Source organism: Hemibagrus wyckioides, linkage group LG09, assembly GCF_019097595.1.
Source record: "Hemibagrus wyckioides isolate EC202008001 linkage group LG09, SWU_Hwy_1.0, whole genome shotgun sequence".
Taxonomy (NCBI): Eukaryota; Metazoa; Chordata; class Actinopteri; order Siluriformes; family Bagridae; genus Hemibagrus; species Hemibagrus wyckioides.
Window position 1 is genome coordinate 27,298,199 of NC_080718.1, and position 23,702 is coordinate 27,321,900.

Below are 23,702 nucleotides of genomic sequence, written 5' to 3' on the forward strand. Positions count from 1 at the left end.
CCTTTTGCTACCAGAACAGCCCTGACCCGTCCTACACTGTGTATTCTGACACCTTTCTCTCAGAACCAGCATTAATTTCTTCAGCAATTTGAGCAACAGTAGCTCGTCTGTTGGATCGGATCACACAGTCCAGTCTTCGCTCCCCACATGCATCAATGAGCCTTGACCATCCATGACCCTGTCACCGGTTCACCACTGTTCCTTCCTTGGACCACTTTTGATAGATACTGACCACTGCAGACCAGGAACACCCCACAAGAGCTGCAGTTTTGGAGATGCTCTGATCCAGTGGTCTAGCCACCATCACAATTTGGCCCTTGGTCAAACTCGCTCAAATCCTTACGCTTGTCCATCTTTCCTGCTTCTAACATCAACTTTGAGGACAAAATGTTGACTTGCTGCCTAATATATCCCACCCACTAACAGGTGCCATGACGAGGAGATCATCAGTCTTATTCACGTCACCTCTCAGTGCTCAGTGTTATGGCTGATTGGTGTAATTCTGATGAACAAATCAGCAACAGGATTGTTATCACCTTGAAATTAATCATGTCTTTATACTACGCTGATTAAATCTTTATAAGCTGTACCAGTTAATGGTCTCTAATTGATTAAAAATGAAGATGTAAAAGGAAATGACTGTGTTAAGCACCTAAGGATGTGCTGTAATGGGAAAATAATCAACATCTGGGTGTTAATCCAGAATTCATTGCATCACTTTACCACTGGGTTTTCTTCATGTAAAAGCACAACAGTGTTTTGTTCCTTACTTGATTCCTTTATAGTAATAGAACATGGATAAACAGAACATGTTCTGTATAGAACCTGGATAAACAGTTAACAGCTGGACTCCAGTTTGGTGAAAGATTATTTTTGCTTAAATGATTGATATTAAATTGTGCATGGTGTAGAACACGGGTTTGGGCTGGTCAAGCTCTGCTTGTTGATAACCTATTTCCCAGCTTCATAAATTAATCAATAAGCATTTTCTCCAAAGAGAAAAATACTACTTCTCCTGGATGTAGCATCAGCAGCACCACTTGTTTCCTTTCTACCCACAAACATGGAGAGACAGATCTGGTCTGCTTTTAGACCTTCTCAAATTTAGCTAATGTACAGCATTTCATTTCATCTTCTGTTCTGGACACAGATATTCTTGCAGTTCTTTTTTTCATTTTCCTGAGACATTGATGCCCTTTTAAAGCAAATGAATGGATAATAATCTGACCTAAAGGTATTCAGTTGCTAAAATACCTACGATACACACATTACACTCTTCCTCAGAGAAATAAAAGCAAGCTCGATAACATAACAGAACAGTGGCTTGGTGCTAAATCACTTCATGGTCAAAATTCAGTATTTATTGTGTTCATTTTCTTGTAAAACCCTTAATTAAATATTCCCTTTAAAAAAAAATAAAGAAAGCATGACCTCTGATATACTTTAATAACAATTTAATTCAACTTTATAGCAAATGTGATCATAATAAATGCATATTTTTATTAATAAAAAAGTAACAATAAAATATGATCATTGTCTTACCGAGCAACAAAATAATAATAATAATAATAATAATAATAATAATAAGGATTGATAAAGGAGTGCAAAGGGTATTCAATTCCATAAAATTCTACATAACCCATTAAGGTAAAATGACGCTTGATTGTTCAGACAGAGATGTAAAGAAAGTGGACAACACAAAGGAATTTTTACAATATCATTAAGAATCTTTACAGCCAGGTGAAATATTTGGGGATGCGAACCTAAGGTGTAGATAAAAGAATTCTGATCAAGTCATAGGAAAATGCAGGACTTCTTTTGCCAAAATATTAGGTTGCAAGATCAAGTGTTTCATTATATATAAGAAGCAAGAGGAAATAATTTAATGAACTGTCATGTTGAAATAAACTATTTACATACCTTTCTGTTTCTATAATACAACTATACATTTATAGAACATTTTCTTTGATTCAAAGATGCCCGTCTTTAAAAGAAATGAAGCTGAATTTGGCGCAAATTGCTCACACACACACACACACACACACACACACACACACACTAGCGTCACTTTGCACTGGGCTCCTCGTCGCTGTCCTCCACTTCCTGAATGATGAGGTCAGTTCCTGAATCCTCAGCAAGGTCATCCTCATCCTCTATCCCCCATGAGGCATTGCGGTTTCCCTCCAGTTCCTCCTCCACCCCCAGCAGAAGGCCCGGCTCCTCCGTGTTGGTGTCGGTGCCATCGCGTGCCACCAGGCCGCTCTCCTGTAGACATGCCTCACAAAGCCGGTATCGGCGTGAGCCCTCGCACACCACACGGCTGTTCTGCTCTGTCACGTGGCGCTTACACTTCCGGCACACCAGCTTACGCGCCTGGTGGATCTGAAAGGAAAATCATTCAAATGAGGAATAAAACATTTTGGAGTGTGCAGTTTTATTTCGCTACTGTTTATAATAAATGTGAAGTTAGGTGTCAGGATAGGGAAGCTAGGAGGTGTCAGAAGTGGGAAGTCAGGAGGTGTGAAGCTAGACACCTATAGAAATAAGGACTGTAGGATGTGTAGGAATAAGGAAGGTAGTGTGGGTGATGGAAGTGGAAAGCTAGGATGTGTCAGAAGATAGAAAAATTTGTCAGGATGGGTAGGAAGTGGGGAGCTAGGAGGTGGCGGAAAATGGAAGCTAGTACGGGTAGGAAGTGGGAAGCTAGGATGTGTCAGAAGACGGAAGCTTGGAGGTGGTGGAAAAACGGCAGCTAGGGTTAGGGTTTATGTTTGGGGCTAGGAAGCGGAAGGCTTGGATGTGAAAGAAGACAGAAGGTAAGGGGTAGAAGAAACAGGAAGTCAGGATGGGTAGTGTTGTGGTGGGAAGTGTTGTGAATTCATCGAAGCAGATGGCCTTGAAGCCTAGAGGTGATACTCTTAAACAAAGCACTGAATGGGAGAAAAAATCCCTGGAGTCAACCCCCTAACTGTCAGCTAGTTCACAGTTCCCGATCACCGTCTGACTTGAGCACCATTTTGTGTTGAGACCTGGTATATGTGAATATTTAATCAAAGAGCAATGTATGTTACAATAGATTTTAGAGTGACCTCAAAATATGTTTCTCTACAGAAGCTAGGAGGTGGCGGAAGCTAGTATGGGTAGAAAGTGGGAAGCTAAGAGGTGGTAGAATGTGGAAGCTAGTATGGGCTGGAAGTAGAAAGCTAGGATGTGTCAGAAGATGGAAGCCAGGGGGTGGTGGAAAGACAGATGGTAAGGGTGGTAGAATGAGAAAGTTAGGATGGGTAGGAAGTGGGGAGCTAGGAGGTGGTTGAAAAATGGAAACTAGTATTGGTTGGAAGTAGGAAGCTAGGATGTGTAAGAATGAGAAGATGGAAAGTGGGAAGCTAGAAGATGCTAGAAACGTAAGCTAGAATGGAAGGAACGTGTCCTAGGAGAAGTAGGAATAGGAAAGCAAAGGGAATATAACAAGAAATAGAGAGTCGGAGGTCAAAAATCATAAGAAATCTAATGGGAAATATGACTTTATGAAGTTAAGTTAAATTCCTCACCGTCTCAAAGTGACTGCGCAGATGCTCGAGTCGAGTGAAGCGTTTACTGCAGGCCTGGCAGGGGTATGGCCTCTCACCCGTGTGGCATCTCAGGTGTCTCTTCAGATCCGCCTTCCTCTTCACCGTGTGTGTGCAGAAGGGGCATTTAAAGCGCACCGTAGGGGCGGAGTCTGGGGGCAAGAAGTTGTATATGAGTATCTTCCACACATTACAAAAAAAAGTGTAATGATGAAAGAAAATCAATTTTTAGAGGAACAACTCTTGAAGAAATATCAACTGTCTTTTACTGAATACATTAATGGATGGAAATGTGAACCTGATTCCAGAAGATTAATAACACCAGATTTTTCAAGATGAGACCGTCTTTACTTCCCAAGTGCAAATATTGCTCAGAAATCTAGTTAGCCTCCTTCTAAACATATTGATTAATTGATATGATGATGATGAAGAGAAAATGATAATAAATGAGAGCCAAATACACTGCATTGTTATTGGCTCTCACCCTTATTGAAAACTCCCACGACTCCTACGATGGTAGGCAGGGTGGCGTAGAGCTCGTCTGCTTTCTGTGTTCCCGATGTTGCCCTCTGGAGGTCGATGGGTGAACTGTCGTCTGGAGTGTACCGATGAGTGGCTGATCTTTTCCTGGTTCCTCTCCTCCTGGGCTCAGGAACAGCCTCGTAGTGCGCCGCCTGCTCCTCCTTCAAGCCCGCCTCCAGAACCGGCTGGCATTGCGGACTATGTTCATTCTCCACCTCTGCCTCGTACTCCTCCTTGCTGTCGTCCTGCTCCCACAGGACGCTCTGTGGAGGCAGGGCATCCTCGATGGCGTCCTTGGCGCTGATCTCCAGCGAGGACTCGATGAAAGCTTTGCAGTAGGCGATGACGTTGTCCATCTGCAGGTAGCTGGCAGCAGACATCACCTCGATCACATTAGAGCTGCCCAGAGCCAGATGACCCGAGTACACGAAGTCTAAGATGGTGGCAAAGGTGTCGGGGGTGAAGGCGTCAAACGAGGCCCTGGCAGGTTCCAGGCTGTCCCGCGCACCCTGAGACAGCAGCATGCGGAAGTAGCCGCTGCTCCCGAATAGGACGTTGCGGTGCGCCCGGAAAAGGCGTCCACCCACCAGCACGGTGCAGTCGCAGAACAGCTCCTGGCGTCGCTGCTGGTCCAACTGCTTCAGGAGGCAACTGTGGTGGTTGGCAGACATGTCGGCGCTCGTCCATCTGTGCACCGGCCTGAAATAACATCCAAAAATTACACACTGATGCAAACAGTTCTCTGACGGTGTGCAGTATATTCGGATCCGTCTAGAACCAGGAAGGTTTTCTCAACACTGTGTGGAAATTTCCATTATTATTATTATTATTATTTTTTTTATTATTTCCTCTATATATAACAAAGATTGTCAAACTGATGCCTTCACTTCAAAATGACTAGATTTCTTTCTGATTTTTGAATGTAATACAATTATTTCAATATTAAATACAGTTCCACCATATTTATTTATTTATTTATTTATTTATTTATTTATTTATGGCATTCATCTTTTTTAAAAATTAATGTGAGGAATAAAAGACTTTGGGAAAATGTTTCATTCCTTAAACATGTATAAGAAGAAAGAATATGGTGTCAGAACATTTTTAGTTGGGAAGTTTTTAAAGATCTAATTTTTTTTAAATAGTTAGATATAGTAATAAGGAAGTTAGGAGATATTGTTAGCGGGAAATTTCAGATGTCACTTGGAGAAAGTAGATGAATATGGAAAGCTAGTAAGTGTTGGAAATGGAAGCTGAGGTATAGAAATAAGGAAGCTAGAAGGGTATCAGAAATGGGAAACAAGGAAGTTGGAAGGTGTTAGAAAGCTAGGAGGCAATGTGAAGCAAGTGCGAAGCTCAGAAAGTGGGAAGCTAGAAAAATAGAAATAAGGAAACTAGGGAAACTTTGAGAAGCTAGGATGTGTAGGAATAGGGATGCAGGAGGTTAGGAGGTGTAAAAAGTACAAAGCTGTAAAGTTTAGGAAGTGGGAAGTACATATAGAAATAAGGAAGCAAGGATAGTTCGAAGGTGTCACAAGTGTTGGAAGTGGGAGGCGGTGGAATAAAAAAAAATTAGGAGGGTTAGGAAGTGGGAATCTAGGATGTATAGAAACGTTTTCTATATAAAAGTTCCTCAGGCCGGCTTATTTGTTTTATACTGCACTGATGTACATTTAGAATCCAGAAAGTATATAGCTCTTTAAATCTGAACTCCCATTGGTAAATATGTTCAATTCTTATGTTAAATTATTTGATAAACTTGGCATTTTGTGATTATTTATATATATATATATATATATATATATATATATATATATATATATATATATAAATAATATATATATATATATATATATATATATATATATATATATATATATATATAAAATAATATATATATATATATATATATATATATATATATATATATATATAAATAATATATATTTTATATATATATATATATATATATATATATATATATATATATATATATATATATACATACACGTATAAACAGTATTCAAGCACATAGTGTTAAAAGGTAGATTTGAAATGCTTTATGTTAAGAGCATTTTACCTCCGAGACACAGATAATAATATTTCTAATTGTTTTTGAGCTATTAACATTTAGATTCAGAACATTTTAGTCATTTAATGCAAGGGACCAGATGATTAGGTTAATAGGATAACAGCAACAGTCATAACAACCTTGATCATGTTAATGATAATGAATTACTATCATGTCCACCAGCATCCCCTTATTAAAAAAAATAATAATAGTAATAAATTCACAGCAGACCCCCCCCCCCCCCCCACTACACATCTCAGTCCCCTAGGGGTCCGTTGACCCCATTTCCAGACATGCAGATCTAGAAAAGCCGATATATGACGGGCTGATGATAATCTCAATGGTCTTTAAAACGTTTTATTTGTTGGTTTATTAAGTCAAACTGTTTTAGACAAGAAGGTTCTATGTAAAGGAAGAGTGGATCTGTTATGCACACAACCGGACAAAAAAAACAAAACATTACAAATCAGCATTTTGTGAATTTATCCCTTACGTCCAATAACATTAAGTGCCTGGTATCTTTTCTTTTTTTCCCCCCTCACTTGGGTTGAAGGTTACTGGATGGAAGTTAATGGCCCACATTAGCATTATCAATGCCTTACCATCTAACGTGCCACAAAATCTATTTGAGATCATAAGATGAAGTGGGATTTTCTAGGACGCAGTTCACACAAGGCAAATCAATTGTTTAAGCTTCACTTCCAAACTACACGCATGGACATGTTTGATCCTCTCAGTTATATCTGAAAGTTTTTTTAAAAATCTGCCTAAATATGCTCCTGATCCCCTTCATGTGTATGAGAGCACTTCATTTTCTGGGTTATCCTCTCCAAATAACACTCCCAGGCCATCCTTTGTTCAGTGGAGAAAGAAAAGGAGGAGCTGAGAACGCAGCGCGAATGCTGATTGGCTGAAGCGCCTGTCAGTCAAACGCTGGCACCGAAAAGGGGGCGGGGGCTACACCCGAGTCGGGTCGCGTCTCAAAAAGCAGAGAAAGGCGGAAAAGAAAAAAAAGAAAAAAGAGAAAAGTCAGCGTTAAACTTTATCAAGAAAAATATAAGATTTGTTTGCATGTTTAGTCTCGCAGGAAAACGATGAATTTTTTTAATGGAGATATTTTCCCAGTAATGTCGAGGAGGATATGAAGTCGGTCAGCGTTGTGTTGTGGAAGTAGGCGAGCCCGTGCATCCATAGGATTTGACTACACCCGCAGAACGAGCGAATAATGCACGAACACGAGCGAGCATTTAAGCGAAGAAAAACGCTGTAAAAGCGGGCAAGTCAAACCCGTGCGATTTTCAGCCCATCCGACCTCGCCCTTTAGGAGGAAAAAAATGCTTGGCCAATTCAACCGTGGTGGCATATTATTAACACGTGCACGCTTTTAGATGCTGGAATCACTGATGATCAGCTAAACCTAATGATAATTTGTCCAAAAAACCATTCACTTGTGGTGCTGGTTGTGCAGGGAGCCGTGGGCGCACCATGTTTGCGCACGGAATGCGCAATAGCGCGGCGACCTCAGAGCCCGTCCCGTCGCCCACCCGCTTCCGTCTTACATCCCCGATACAAAATACAACAACTCCGCTACTCACTGGCGATCCGCTTCGCTCGGTGTCCGGTACGGTCGGCGCGTGCCGTTCTCACACACCATCTCCATTTTCCTCGCTGGTGGTACTGGGATTGGTGGTGGTGGTGATAGTAGCAGTAGTATTTATTTTTTTTTCTCTCCCCCCACCGATCGCTTCCTGCTCAGCCCGAAAGACCGAAACCCGGTTGTACGGGAGGAGGGAGGGATAAAAAAAAAAAAAAAAAAACCCGAGTGTGCTGACGTGGGCGTCCAGAGAGCCCGCTTGGGGCAGTAAGACTCGCTTAAAGTTACAGACATGCAACCCGACATTTCAGTCTGTATTTTTGCTTTAAAGGTGCCATTATTTATGCAAAAGCAAAGATTCAAACTTGCCTCGAAGGAAAGATTTGTACGCTGCACTGCGCAGTTGAAGAAAAGTTCCAATATTAATCAAATATCTACAAAAACCACTGCTCCTGTGTTGTATTTATTGTGTTGTGTATGCACTTCCACACAGTCATATACCTGCACCTCTTGTGTACTCTGCCATATATGTTGCACCAAGGTTCTGGAGGGCAGCACCATTACATTTCAGTGTCAGCAGAATGAATACATACAGAAGATTTAACATAAAAAGAATAATAGGTACATATACATAAAATTGTGGCACTCAGAATTGTTAAAATGTAAAATATGTACTGACACATGGGTCATAATCATTTCTGGGGGTGCCAATAATATTGACATGTTGTAGCTTTCTTTAAAAAAAACCCCAACCAAACAACAAAAAATTAAATAATTAACTTTTAATTAATTTTTAGTTTTAGAATACAGTTCTTATAATTCATATAAATTATAATTTTATAGAATTATTATCATAAAATTATCTTATTTCTCTTCCAGTTTTATAGACTACACTTATTTCAGTTAAATAATGTATTAATGTGTTAATGGGTGCCAAGACTTTTGGAGCTAAGTGTACCTTTACATTAAAAGAAAAAATAAAATTGCAGTATTTAGTTATTCTCATATAGAATAAGGGGAACGCAGAAAAATGAAAGACTTTATTAAAAATGACTCTAGAAATTAGAGTCAGCTTTGGTATGCAGTTTTTATTTTATATATATATATATATATATATATATATATATATATACACCGAAGCTGACTCTAAGCTGACTCTAATTTCTAAACAGATCACATGATCAGTGAGAGAGAGATATATTCTAGTAGGCCAGGGCTTCTCAAACTGTTTAGGGACTCCTTTAACTCTGAAATAAATCTCCCTAGGTACAGATATTTTTTTTTAAAAAATATTAGCCTCTTTAATTAAATACCTGCACTGATATTTTGCCTATTTATTTTGAGCCAATACGTGTTTTTTTTCCCCAGAACTTTCCACTGTAGGCTTATTTGTTTGTGTTGTTGTGGTTTTGATTGAATTTATTCAATTAAAGTGATCAATTAAAGTGAATTAATAAGAAATAACAATAAACTGCAAAATGGCTTGTGATTTCCATTAAGATAAAAAAAATCCCAGACCTTTAGAGTTCCCTGGACCTGACATTGGGAACCATTGAACTAGGATTTTTTCTCCCAAGTTTTGCTTTGGAGCTTTGAAGCTAACAGAGCGAACAAGGAGCTTTTAGCATTTAGGAAGTTTAGCATTATACACATTGTGTAGGAAGTGGTCAGATCCTATGATTCCAACCTCCAGCCTGGATGTTCTCATCTCTTGCTTTCACACCCACCTCCTCCCTGCAATTTAGCAACAGTAGCCTAAGTGTTTTCAGCTGAGGGTTTGGCTGCTCCTCATACTACTGAAGATGTCTAGACATCAGCTGAAGGTGTGGTCTGGACTAGCAAAACAATTCAAAAGTGTAAAAAAAGACAACCAGCAACAAACACAGAGCTCTTTTCAAAAAGATTTCATTTAATCTTTATACTCTGACATGTCCAAGTACAAAACAGAAAAGTAAAATTTGGCCCAGTGTAATATTTCTATAGTTAGAAATAACTTTGAGGAATGCTAACATTATAAACCGCCCCTTTAACAAGACGATGACTTGCTAATAATTTAAACACATAGAAATAGCAGAGAATCGTTGAGAAATGCATTCGCTGTGTCATGAGGTTTCTTCAAGTTGAATCGAGGTGTATAAAAAAAAGAAAAAGAAAGAGGAGGAGGTTTATGGCTTTGCTTCAGTTGGGATTGGTTCAGGCTGGTCGTCATGTCTGCACGTTTCCGTTTCATTACACCGTGCCGTTAGTGAAGCCCGTGGGATTCTGGGATTGCCAGCGCCACAAATCTTCACCTGAGAAAAATAAATGGACAGGAATTATGTGATCAGGGTTTGTGCTCCAACACGTCGGAAAGAGTTTTTTTTTTTTTTTTTAAAAAAGGATTACTTTTTCTTTCAGTGTTATTGCAATGCAATCTAATTTTCCTCATTAATATAGTTAGAACACATAGGAACAAGATTAAAAAAATATGGATTACTTTAATTTAAAAAAAAATATATATATATATATATATATATATATATATATATATATATATATATATATATATATATATATATATATATATATATATATATATATTTATTTATAAAATTTAATATTTTTATTATTATTAAAGTTTTCACATTTTTTTTGGGAGATTTATCAATATTCCACAATGTGATGTTTTATATATTATAAATCTTTGGACAGAAGAATAAAATTGATTAAAAATTCCTTTTTTATTCCAGATATAACGTTAAGATTGTTCAAAAACATGAAAAAAAAGCCCAATGATGTTCATAAGAATTTGAAGAAGTACCAAAAACTGTGATTGATTGATTGATTGATTGATTTATTTAATGGTTTCACATTTTAATAAGGATATTTCTTTTCATAATATATTTTGATTTCAATTTAAGGTCAGAGTTCTCTCATATTTTCCTGTGTTAAGGGTGCCAATAATTCTGGAGCTAAGTGCACATTTGTATTGAAATGACTGAAGAATTTAAAAAAAGAAAGGAAAATGCTAGTATTCTATCATGCTCTTGTAGTCTGAAAGTAATCTCAGCGTTTATACGTACACATCCTCTCTAGGCCGAAATCAGCCTTCCATCCGAGTTCCTTCTCTGCCAGGCGAGGGTCTGCGTAGCACGAGGCAATGTCTCCGCTCCTCCGGGGGGCAATCTCATACGCAATCTTCAGAAATAAAAAAAAACATGTTTCATAAGCAGAGTGTTTGCTGATGTTCATTTTGTACTGAACAAAACACTCGCTGTTCAATTAGTTTCAGAGAACTAGGAATGCTAACATAAGTTCAGGCTAATAATAAATGTAATCCTTTATACAGGACAGTGAGAGTGAAAATGAGACCAGGTCATATGGAAAAGCTAACATTTACCTCAGATATCTTAAGAAGAAAAAACTTTTGTATAAGTAAAAATTATACAGAATAAAAAAAAATTTGCATTAGATGCATTGGATTAGCATTAGATGCTTAAATGCTCACTTCTCTTCCTGAAGCCTTCTCCATAGCCTTCACCATCTGTAACACCGAGTAGCCGGTACCTGTGCCCAGGTTATACACCTGTACAGAAAGAGAAAGAAATAGATTTAAGGAACACTGCAAACAGGAAATGGTTCTCTGAACTGATAGAATACCTCGGTTAATATGGAAAGTCTCAGGGCAGCTGCAGAAATCTGTCGAAGAATATTTTTGTACATTTAGCAGCGTCCTTACTTTGTACACTATAATATGCTAGCAACTAGCAAAGGAAATGAAGACTATGAAGGAACTGGACCTCATAGAACCACTACAGCATCCTGACGGCTATTGTCCCCTAGAGGGATGGGTCATTAGGGATGTGTGTTGACTGTCAAAGGTCAAAAGGTCAAAGCTGTCTTCGAATTTGATGCATAACCATTGCCTTACACTGACGAGTTGTTGGAGTGGATTAGCCTTAACAAGTATGGAGCTGATGACATATACAATAAGACATACAATACCTGGAAATACCGTTTACTGTATTGGAAAGTGATAATGAAGATAATAAAGAATTTTTTCTTTATGGATTTTCTCTCATGTCTCTCTAAACACCTTCATTGTTGCAGTGGTCAAACTTTTGATTTCTTTTATACTTATATGTCCAAAGGTCTGTCCACACCTGACCATCAGACCCATAGGTGGTTCTTCCCCAAACTGTTTCCACAAATCTGGAAGCACACAATTGTACAGAATGTCTCTGTGTTCTGTAGCGTTACAGTTTCCCTTCATGGCCCCTGAGCTCCATGAAGACATGGTATGGAGGTTCAGGTTGGAGTGGAAGATCTCGAGTGTCGTTCCCCCAAGCCCTGACTGAACATCTTTGGTATGAACTACAACTGGAGTCTCTTCAACATCCTGACATCAGTGTCTGATCTCACTAATGCTCTTGTATCTGAATAAGCACGAATCTCCACAGCTACAATCCAACATCTAGTCGAAAACCTTCCAGAAGAGAAGATCAGAGCTAAATCTGGAATGGGATTTTCAACAAGCACATCTGGATGTGATGATCAGGCATCCATATACTTTTGCCTGGATATGGCATTTTAAACATTTACCTAGTAACAAAAAATGCTCTTAGACTTTTCCCTGTAGAGATTTTTTGCCCATTGTGATCACAAATATGCTACAAATGAAATTGGATAAGAGAGAAATTCCACCTTGCAGCCACAGTTATCCTTCAGCTTCTTCAGGGCTGCAATGTGTCCCTTTGCCAAGTCCACCACATGAATGTAGTCTCTCACTCCTAGAAGGAAAGAATAGATTGTAAAACCTTCAAGTACATGACGTAGTCAACTTGACACACCCACCATCAGTTCTTATACCTGTTCCATCAATCGTCTTGTAGTCGTTTCCAAACACGCTGAGATGTTTTCTTCTCCCAATGGCCACCTGGGACACCAGAGATCAAATCACCGTTACTGAATCTCTAGTCTTGAATCAAATAAAATGGGTTTTAATGTGTAGAAGTCAGTTATGTAGCTATGGGGAGGGGGGCGTTTGGGTTTCAACCTCCAGAAATATTTTATAACCATACCAAATGCTTATTTGTACAGCGTAGCCAATTATTTCCCAGGGTAATAGTAGTAATTGAGCTATAATGATGAGGAAATTGGTCTTCATTACCCCGGCAAGGTGCTAAACAAACACGTAATTTAACAACATTGTATTGGTTAGCAGGTGTTATGGTGAGAAACTGGATTAACCAATCAGGATCCTGAATTTTTAGCAAGGTATTTTATTTCCTTTGGCTATAAATCTTATTAACATGTGTTATAACAGCTAAAGGTAGATCCCCACTTAAGTGGACTTCTAGTACAGTCTGATATGCAGATCAAATCTCAACCACATGGTCAGAAAGGTTTACCTGAGCAACATATGGTAGAAGGTTGTTTGGAATTCCCTGTGGATCTTCACCAATCTGGCCTGAGATGTGAGCACCAATGGGGTTGAAGTACCTGAGCAACACAGCATTCCAATCCTGACAGAGGAATTCGATCAGATTAGTAATGAGGATTAGGGTATCTGATGAGCCAAATTATAGAAATGCATTGAATTTAAAACATAGAGAGGTGATGGTGGCGAGGATGAATTCCTTGAGATGACATTAAGAAACCTTGAGAGGATCCAGAGCAAAAGGGAACCTCCTCTGAGTGAGGATGGATAGTGGGATTATAAATCATTACAGTATACAGGTGAACATGTGTATGAGCAGCAGAACAGTCTTAATGCTCACAGTAGCATGTTTAATTGGTTGAGAAGATTGGTTTGAGATCTTGATGGATAACTAGGGACTGTTTTTAGAGGCATTTTGTCCTTTAGTGTTAGCACTGCCATTACAAACACCATCATGACTTTTCTCGTATACCTTTTCCGCATTGCACTGATCCCGGATCATCTCCTCAATGAAGAACTTGGTTTTGCCGTAGGGGTTTGTGCAGCCCCCAGCTGGATGCTGCTCGTCGATGGGGAGTTTCTGAGGATCGCCGTACACCGTCGCTGAACTACTGAACACTATGTTGTGTACCCCATGGGCTTGCATCACCTAGAAAACACACACACATGGAGGCACAGTTAGGAGGCTCTGTGTTCATACTGTTTCTGGTGGGAATATCGGAAGCTCTGAGCTCTATAAGACAGAAGTAGAAAAACAGAAGAAGAACAAAGCTCACCTCCAGCAGGTTGATGGTACCCGTAAGATTCACCCTGTAGTAGCGTAGCGGCTGTTCCACCGATTCCCCCACGGCTTTCAGCCCGGCAAAGTGCATCACGGCGTAGAACGAGTGCTGGAGATCAGAGACAGATTTGGAACTTTAACATTGTAATCTGGATTCGACTTCAGTCTCAAAGTTCTGGGTTGATGTGCACTTGGGATCGAGATTGCATTCTGTTCCGAATAAGTGAATAAGATCTGGATCTCCAAACGTAACTGGATTAGACGCATTAGATCGGAATCTGAGCGAAATCCTTACAAGGAGTAGAGATATGCTTATAAAACCATAGCAAAATGACTGTTTTAAACCGGAGGGATTTTTTTTTTGAGGAATAATAGATATAAAATAGAAAGAAAATAAACCAGTGTTTCATGTAAGAGTCTATATTCAGATTATACTCCATAAAATTAAATATGGGTGTGTCTTTCAGTCCGTATATGGGAGTAATATTGAAATGGGAAGAAACAGGAAGTCATTTTTAGATTTTGGAGGTAAATGAATCCTGCCTCAGCATTTTGAGTGTAGTTATTAAATTATTTTCAACAGCTGGGTGCCTAGTTAAAAATATTTTAAGGTCACCAGCCTCCTAAAAATATCTCATCTGCTTTGTTGTCTGCATTTTTTTTTTAAAGATTAGAACCCAGCTGTATTTGTTTGGCTGCTTTTCTTTCCACATTTGGTTGTATCGTTTGTCATTCCGAGTCATTTTGCTGTGTCATTTCCCCTGTATTTTTTCCCCTAACACTTTGCTGACTAAATACAACAAGCCTCTATAAACCTGACCAGTAAAAATAAATGCTCCAGACAAAGTGCAAGCTGCAATTTGTCGTTCTGAGTGTTACAAACAGCCTAAAGGCATCTTCTATTGTTACTAACAACTGTAAGTATTTCTGGTCTAAAAAAGGTTTATAATTGCTTTCGTGGATGATCTAACTTCAGCAAATTAGAGGAGAAAACATGTACGGCTTGAATTCTTCTTAGCCATTAATGCAGGACAAAAAGGGTTATATCAGGACTTTCAGATGTGAAGTGGGAAGCTGGTTAAAAGATTTAATGTTTAACTGCATTCAGACGTCTGTATGCTTCACATGACTTTAACAATCTACTCAGCCATGTAAAAGGAGCAAGACAGATAATAAAAAGTAATTATATACAGCAGGTAAAGCTGTTTTTATACATTAAGTGACACAAAATAAAATGGAAGAACTGTGTGCACTGATTCGGACCCAGAAGTAGTACCAGGATAGCAGTTTATTGTGTTTTACGGTAACTTGGCTGCATAGAGACTTCCCAGATCACACTGCTTCCGTACCCGGCTTTACGCTCATTCGGGCGGACAGAGATGCGACGCTCAGCGATAAGAGGAAAGGTGGAGGGATTGCTGTTTTTGTAAATGAAAGCTGGTGCAATTCCATCCATGTTACTGTGACGGAACGTCTCTGCTCCCCAAACATTGAACTTTTAGCCGTGAGTATGAGCCCATATTATTTACCACGTGGATTCTCCTGCGCCATGATAATCGGTGTTTACATCCCGCCGCCAGCTAATCAGACAGCAGCGTGCCACGCCATACAGTTGCTAGGCTACAGTGTCAACATCATGAGGCATCTGTGACCATAACTGGTGATTTTAACCATGTTAACCTGGCCTCTACTCGACCCAGCTTTTCAGCAGTTTGTGGACTGTTTCACACTGGAAAACAGAACACTGGACCATCTGTATGCAAATGTCAAAGATGCTTAAAGTGCCACTGCTCTACCCCAACTCGGTAATTCTGATCACTATCTCGTCTTTTTAACACCTCAGTATGTTCCTGCAGTTCAAAGGCAGCCTCGACAAAGAGGGTGAGGGGGTGGACTCAGGAAGCCAGTGACACCCTACAGGACTGGTTTGAGACAACAGACTGGAATGGACTCTGTGAACCACATGGAGAGGACATTAATAGCATCACAGACTATATTAACTTTTGCCATGACACCATTATCCCTACTAGAACTGTATACTGCTGCTACAGCGGCAACTGAAGACAAGACTGAGGGAGTGTGAAGACTCATACCGGCAGAAGCTGGAGAGTAAACTTCAGCAAAACAACACTGAGGATGTGTGGATGGGCATGAAGCAGATCACAGGCTTCAATATGAAGGACTGTCAGCAGGGGGGCAGTTTGGACAAAGCTACTGAACTGAATGTGTTTTTTAACAGGTTCAGCACAGGAGTCTGAGTACAGGGGACTTCTGAACTGAAGACCAAGGAGATGGTGGTGGACTAAAAATTTGACTGAGCCCATAACCATTATGGGCGAGGAGGTTGGAATTGTAGACAACTACAAGTAATTGGGTGTACACTTAAACGACAGACTGGACTGGAGGATCCACAATGATGCTGTATACAAGAAGGGGATGAGTAGACTCTGTTGCCTAAGTGTCTGTAACCAGATGCTGGAGATCTTCTACCAGTCTGTGGTGGCAAGTGCCATTTACTGTGTTGTGGTGGGGGGGTCGGCAGCATCAGTGCCAGGGATGAACAAGCTAATTCGCAAGGCTGGATCTATCATTGGACACAAACTGGAAACATTTGAGTCGGTGAGGAACAGAAGGTCACTGAACAAACTGCTCTCCATCATGGACAATCCATCTCACCCATTCTACAACACACTACAGAGTCAGCGGAGCTCATTCTCCAAAGGACTCGTTCGGATTCGTAGTCACAGAATAACATGGAAAGACATGAAGACAGACAGGAAAATGTACAGTGAGAAAGAAGGTCAGAGAGACAGACAGGCAGGTAGACATACAGCAGAGTAGAGACAGACAGACAGGTATAGACAGACAGGCACAGAAAAGACATGACAAGAGAGACAGGAAAATGTACAGAGAGACAGACAGGGCAAACGAATAGACATACATGCAGATAGACCAGAAAATGCATAGACAGATAAGCACAGGAAAGATGTGCAGACAGACAAAAAAAAAAACAGACAGGTATACGGCAGCATAAAGGCAGGCAGAAAATGTTTAAAGAGACAGGAAAATGGACAGACAGACATACAAGCAGGCAGACAGACCAGAAAATGTATAGAAGACAGGAACAGACAGACAAAGAAACAGACTGACAGGAAGATGGGCAGGTCTTTAGATATTATTATTTCAAATCTGTTTTTATCTTTTAATAAAATAAAAGTTAATAAATTACATTAGATCATTTACACAGTGTGTGAGCGGTGACAATGACTGGCAGAGTGCTGCTTGTAACTGTGTGTTATTTGATTAGCTAAGCAAAAAGACAGGAAGAGTGAAAAAAGATGATTGTGCTGAAGCAGTTCCACAACAACAGCTGCTTCATAACCTGTCGAGTAAAACAGCAGCCGTGTACACACACACACACACACACACACACCTACTGAGACAGTGAAGTGTGTAAAAAGAACAAGTGCTTCAAGCGGCTGCGTAAATGAGGTCTTTCTGTTTGAAACAGACAGAGCTTTGTGAATTCTGTATAAAATAAAGTGTGTGTGTGTGTGTACCTGGTTGAAGATTTTCTCCAGGCCTGGTTTGTCCAGCAGGTCCAGCTCCTGAAACTTGATCTTGGTGTTCAGAAACTTCTCTATCCTGCACAGACTCTCAGGGACACCGTTTTCTCCTCGGTGCAAAAAAAAACACACACTCAGATAAACATCATGTGTGGAACATGCCGATGAGAAAAACTAGAACAAAACAACAAACTGTGGTATGACAGCAAGACAGGAAGACAGACAGGCAGATGGAAGGTGGAAGACAGATGGACAGATGGAAGGCAGAGAGAGAGAGAGACAGAGACAGAGAAAAACAGACAGGAAGATGGACAGATAGACAGCTTTAAACAACTAGATACAGAGATGGACTGAGACACAGGAATGCAGAAGATAAAACAGAGGGACAGACAGACAAATATTCAGCAAGACAAATGGATGGACAGATAGATAAAAATATTGTAAAGATAGTTAGACAGACATACAAAAAGCTTAGAGAGAGAGAGAGAGAGAGAGAGAGAGATGGATGGATGGATAGAGAGACAGACAGGTTGAAAGGTAAACAAACAGAAAGACAGTCAGGTAGGCTGAATATTTAGAAGCTATGAAGATATAGATACAGAGACAGATAGACAGACATGGAGACAGACAGACAGGTAGATGGACAGACAGAGACAGAAAGGGTTAGGGTTAGACTCACTGACTAAACGTTAAAAACTATTTTTGTACCTTTTAAGAGACAAACAAACGGATAGATATATAAAGAGACAGGCAAATAGAGATGGATGGATAGATAGACAGATAGATGGACAGATAGATAGATAGATAGATAGATAGATAGATAGATGGATAGATGGATAGATGGATAGATGGATAGATAGATACACTATATTGCCAAAAGTATTCGCTCACCCATCCAAATAATCAGAATCAGGTGTTCCAATCACTTCCATGGCCACAGGTGTATAAAATCAAGCACCTAGGCATGCAGACTGTTTTTACAAACATTTGTGAAAGAATGGGTCGCTCTCAGGAGCTCAGTGAATTCCAGCGTGGAACTGTGATAGGATGCCACCTGTGCAACAAATCCAGTCGTGAAATTTCCTCGCTCCTAAATATTCCACAGTCAACTGTCTGCTGTATTATAAGAACGTGGAAGTGTTTGGGAACGACAGCAACTCAGCCACGAAGTGGTAGGCCACGTAAACTGACGGAGCGGGGTCAGCGGATGCTGAGGCGCATAGTGCGAAGAGGTCGCCAACTTTCTGCAGAGTCCATCGCTACAGACCTCCAAACTTCATGTGGCCTTCAGATTAGCTCAAGAACAGTGCGCAGAGAGCTTCATGGAATGGGTTTCCATGGCCGAGCAGCTGCATCCAAGCCATACATCACCAAGTGCAATGCAAAGCGTCGGATGCAGTGGTGTAAAGCACGCCGCCACTGGACTCTAGAGCAGTGGAGACGCGTTCTCTGGAGTGACGAATCGCGCTTCTCCATCTGGCAATCTGATGGACGAGTCTGGGTTTGGCGGTTGCCAGGAGAACGGTACTTGTCTGACTGCATTGTGCCAAGTGTAAAGTTTGGTGGAGGGGGGATTATGGTGTGGGGTTGTTTTTCAGGAGCTGGGCTTGGCCCCTTAGTTCCAGTGAAAGGAACTCTGAATGCTTCAGCATACCAAGACATTTTGGACAATTCCATGCTCCCAACTTTGTGGGAACAGTTTGGAGCTGGCCCCTTCCTCTTCCAACATGACTGTGCACCAGTGCACAAAGCAAGGTCCATAAAGACATGGATGATAGAGTCTGGTGTGGAGGAACTTGACTGGCCTGCACAGAGTCCTGACCTCAACCCGATAGAACACCTTTGGGATGAATTAGAGCGGAGACTGAGAGCCAGGCCTTCTCGTCCAACATCAGTGTGTGACCTCACAAATGCGCTTCTGGAAGAATGGTCAATAATTCCCATAAACACACTCCTAAACCTTGTGGACAGCCTTCCCAGAAGAGTTGAAGCTGTTATAGCTGCAAAGGGTGGACCGACGTCATATTGAACCCTATGGATTAGGAATGGGATGTCACTTAAGTTCATATGTGAGTCAAGGCAGGTGAGCGAATACTTTTGGCAATATAGTGTAGATAGATAGATAGAATTTCAACATGTGTATTGTTCCTCTGCTGTTTCTGTTGCAGTGTGGGGAGATCTCTGTTCTCTCTTCACTCCTCCTCTGAAGCTGGTGGAGAACACTTCATCAGGACACCAGTCACCAATCACGTAGTGTAATGAGGAGTGTAAAAGACTCTTACGTGACTCTGGGAGAACTGAATTTCAGTCATTTTTGTTCTTATTCTTATTTTAGTGTCACATTCGCTCATTTATCTTCATCACCTTCTAAACCTTCTACCTCTAGTTTTTTTTTTCAATCTTTTTAGATAGAGAGAGAGAGAGGCAGAGTAATATACAAAGAGACAGACAAAAAAAAAAGAGATGGACAGACAAAGAGCCAGGAAGCAAGACAGTGAGACAGAAAGACAGACAAAGAGAAGAGGGGAAAGACAGAAAGAGAGAGAGAGAGAGAGAGAGAGGGTGATGTTATTTATTTAGATCTCAGTGCAGGAATGAAGTGAATGAAGTGCAGCTCATTAGTAAACAGAAAAACCGCATGAAACACATTTGGTTCCACCAAAAAGCATGAGATGATGTGAAACATGTACACACACACGTACACAAGCTCACACCCATTCTCATTATCTCCTTACCTCGAACGGCATTGCTGAAGTTGTCGATGACGACAGGCTGATACCCCGCCTCGATCAGCTCCACCACACAGTGACTGCCTATATAACCTGCTCCCCCTGTCACAAGCACCTTCTGTGCCATGCTGGCAGCCTGCAACACACACACACACACACCAATCCTAAAAAAGTCTGTTGACACAACTGCTGACGTAATTTATACAGACTGTATGGGTGTGAAGTTACGGATGTCTGTGTATGTGTGTGTGTGTGTGTGTGTGACTTGTCCACACCTCATTCAGGTGAACAACGTGGCATTTATTAAATATATTTTATGCCCCCTGTTACATGAAAATCACATTCCTTTACACACTGTGCTCCCTGAAGATGTAAATGCCGAGCCACTGAACCAGTTTAGGAACAAGCAAAACAAGAAGAGGAAAAAAATCCACAGAGTGATAAATCACAAGGAAATGAACTCAATAGTTATTAACTCAATAGTTATTTCGCTGCAAAAATACACTGCAGACTATTCTGGTCTTTAGTTTACCTCACTTTAGCTAATGCAGATCATATACTTGCTACGCAGATTCATTTTAAATCGAGTCCAAATTTATAGTTTTCAGACCAGATCTGCATCATCCACGTCACTACAATTCTGCAAGCTGGGAGGCGGAGCCTATAAAGGGGCGGGGCGATAAACTTAAATGGCGGCCAAGATGGCCGCCGACTCTACAATAACCCTACGTTCAGCTTCACTGTGAAGTTTTGTTTACATTTAGAGTATTCTAGACCGGAATATAAATAAAAAGAAACTATTCTCCATTTCTAAGATATTTATTGTACTTTCAGAACCATAAATATGAGGCGTGTTGTCATACGAGAGTTGTTTTTTTTAAATAACAGTTTTGTATGAAAGACTTCACACAGTGTTAGGCGACGGTACGATCGCGATTTGTGAAGTTTTTCCCACATATTGGTCGTTCTTGTTAGGTGTTACAGCTTTTATTACACACTGTCAACATTATAAAGTCAATTTGAACCGTTTCATTGAGCATTTTGGGCCGCAACAATCACAAAAACAGAAGGAAAAAGATACAGGCGTCGTGTAATAGGTGATGGTTTCTATAGCAACCGCTCGCGCACAAGGAGCTTCCGATGTCAGTCAGAGGTGAAGCTGTAAGTTTTCTGAAATGTTCATGACAAGCCCCCCCCCCCCCTTTTGCATTATTAATTTTATGACAGAGAGATAAAGATAGAAAACAGAGAGAGAGAGAGAGACGGTAAGTAACTTGTTTTGCCGTCGTTCTACAGCAATAAATGTAAAAAAAATGTGATAAAAAGTACAATGCGTCATTTATCAGTTTATAAAAGGTAGATTATATTAGTGTAAGAGAAATAAAATGTGTGTCTTTAGGAAAATCAGTTTCTGGTTGATTCATGTGACTCCGCTTCATCGCACCTCCACGTCGTTGATTATTTTCCTATAACAGCCCTCTAACGGACATTTTGTGAACTTCACAATTTACTATAGCTTCATTTCATTGTAAAGGATTTGAACCCACAATTATTAGTGCACTTCTACACACACACACACAACTATACACAGAGTTCCCTACGGACTGGACATGGTCTGGGGCAGACGTTTACAAACAAAAATGGGGTTTGGGGTGAGACAGGCTTCCATTACTCTCACTTCATAACTTAAAGTGCAAAAAGAAGGAAGAAGGAAAACGTCAGAGACTTCCCCATATCACAGCTACAGTGTCCATCTGATTTACCTTCACACTTTTCCTCCAGGATTTAAAGCATGAAATGGTTCCAGAAACGAGGCTAGTTACATTATTATTACTACATTTTGATGGTAATGTTTTGTAAGTCTACTGGAATAATAATAATAATGATAATAATAATCTTTTTTATACATGTAGGAGCTGAAAGTGCTTGATAAAAAAAAATCTGCGATAGAATAGAAGGTACAAGAATAAAAATAAAAAAGAAAATTTGACAAGAAAAAGTAATTGCATGTGTAAATGAGTCTACGATACAATGTAACATCGCCAATCTTTTATACAAAAATCAATTCAAGCTTAATAAATATTTCAGAAGTCATTGATCTAGTAAAATATCTCTGTGAAGTCTGTATAGAGAGCAGATGTCCAGGTGTCCAGGGGTCAATTAATAGACCCTTCAGGTAACACATCAGGACAGGTAGCATTCAATTCTACACCTATAACACATAAAATAACGAAAAACAACAAACAGATCACTCACCAGACTTTAATGCTGGAAATCAGAGATTTGAGGGTTCAAATGTGAAACCTCAGAAACCGTCAGCAGCGCTCAAACTTCCCAGGAATCAGGTAATAAACCCATCCACTATCAGCTCTTTAAGTTGATCCACTCTTATTTCTTCCGCATCCGTATTGCGGAAAAAACACGCCCCTGCGCCCTGATTGGTCGTTGATGGGACACTCCACGTTACCATAGCAACCAGGCTCTTTGACTCGCTTGTGCGTGTGTGTGTATAAAATCTGACATTCGCGTTTTCTTAAAACTCGATATGACTTTGTTGCGTTAGCTAGACGTTTGCCCCTATTTTGTTGTTCTCCATAGAAATGTAGAGAAATATTCTTAGAATTGACGAGAGGACTTCTTCCGCGTCTGAACCAGCCAATCAAAGCACGGGAGGAGGAGGAGGGGGCGGAGTGGTTTTCGCGGAAAACGGGTAGTTAAAGAACACAAACGGTTTATTCATTCGCGCTTCCGGGATTTCATGGAGACGTGGAGAGGTGTGAAGCGACTATGAAATCGCCACACATCCTGGTTACTGCTGCAGACGGATTATAAAATAAAAGTCTTAAAATCGCGGTCTCTCACTCTCTCTCTCTAAATATATGCATATGCTTTCTTATGCTCATTTAATGACAATTTTGTTAAATTGTGTTATATTTTGTAATTTGTTATATTTTTTGTTATATTTTTGTACTCTTAAATTCGGGTATTTAGTTGTTGTTGTTTTTTTTTTTTGTTATATTCTTTCTTATTTTATCTATTACCTGTGCTTGTGGATACTGCTGGAAGCTGTAAATTTCCCTTTGGGATGAATAAAGTATCTATCTATCTATCTATCTATCTATCTATCTATCTATCTATCTATCTATCTATCTATCTATCTATAAAAATAAAAACACGAACAACAATACATTGTTATGTATGTACGAGAAAAAGATATAAATGCAATTTAAAAATACAAAACAAACAAACAATAAAGACCTCCCACATATTGTGTGTGTTGTGTGTGTATCTACACACACACACACACACACACACACAATAATAATTTCTAGAAATAGGAATTCAGCGTCATTGATAGTGACGGTAGTCCGATGATAACTTTTATATTGAAGTACCTCTCATAAATCGAAGAAAAAGAAAAAAAACTAGAAACCATATACAGTAGCTTCAC

At 39.9% G+C, this 23,702-nt stretch overlaps 2 protein-coding genes across 3 annotated transcripts; both read right to left on the bottom strand.

The window, feature by feature from the left end:
- Window positions 1–1,489: 1,489 nt before the first annotated feature.
- zbtb8a (zinc finger and BTB domain containing 8A) lies at window positions 1,490–7,961 on the bottom strand. Its single transcript, XM_058398549.1, has 4 exons — window positions 7,758–7,961; window positions 4,054–4,790; window positions 3,552–3,721; window positions 1,490–2,382 (listed from the first exon to the last, which is right to left on the bottom strand). The coding sequence occupies exons 1-4, from the start codon at window positions 7,820–7,822 to the stop codon at window positions 2,065–2,067; spliced, it is 1,290 nt and encodes a 429-aa protein (XP_058254532.1). The 5' UTR covers window positions 7,823–7,961; the 3' UTR covers window positions 1,490–2,064.
- A 1,711-nt stretch (window positions 7,962–9,672) lies between these two features.
- Window positions 9,673–22,667, bottom strand: gale (UDP-galactose-4-epimerase). 2 transcript variants are annotated; one of them, XM_058398557.1, is made up of 11 exons: window positions 22,508–22,667; window positions 20,258–20,387; window positions 17,517–17,629; window positions 13,952–14,065; window positions 13,648–13,824; window positions 13,147–13,260; window positions 12,605–12,671; window positions 12,440–12,525; window positions 11,244–11,321; window positions 10,819–10,933; window positions 9,673–10,047 (listed from the first exon to the last, which is right to left on the bottom strand). In XM_058398557.1, exons 2-11 carry the CDS (start codon window positions 20,376–20,378, stop codon window positions 9,986–9,988), a joined length of 1,047 nt encoding a protein of 348 aa, XP_058254540.1. In that variant the 5' UTR covers window positions 20,379–20,387; window positions 22,508–22,667; the 3' UTR covers window positions 9,673–9,985. The 2 variants fall into 2 exon arrangements, with proteins under 2 accessions (XP_058254540.1, XP_058254539.1); XM_058398556.1 differs by having other exon boundaries at window positions 17,517–17,632.
- Window positions 22,668–23,702: the final 1,035 nt, after the last annotated feature.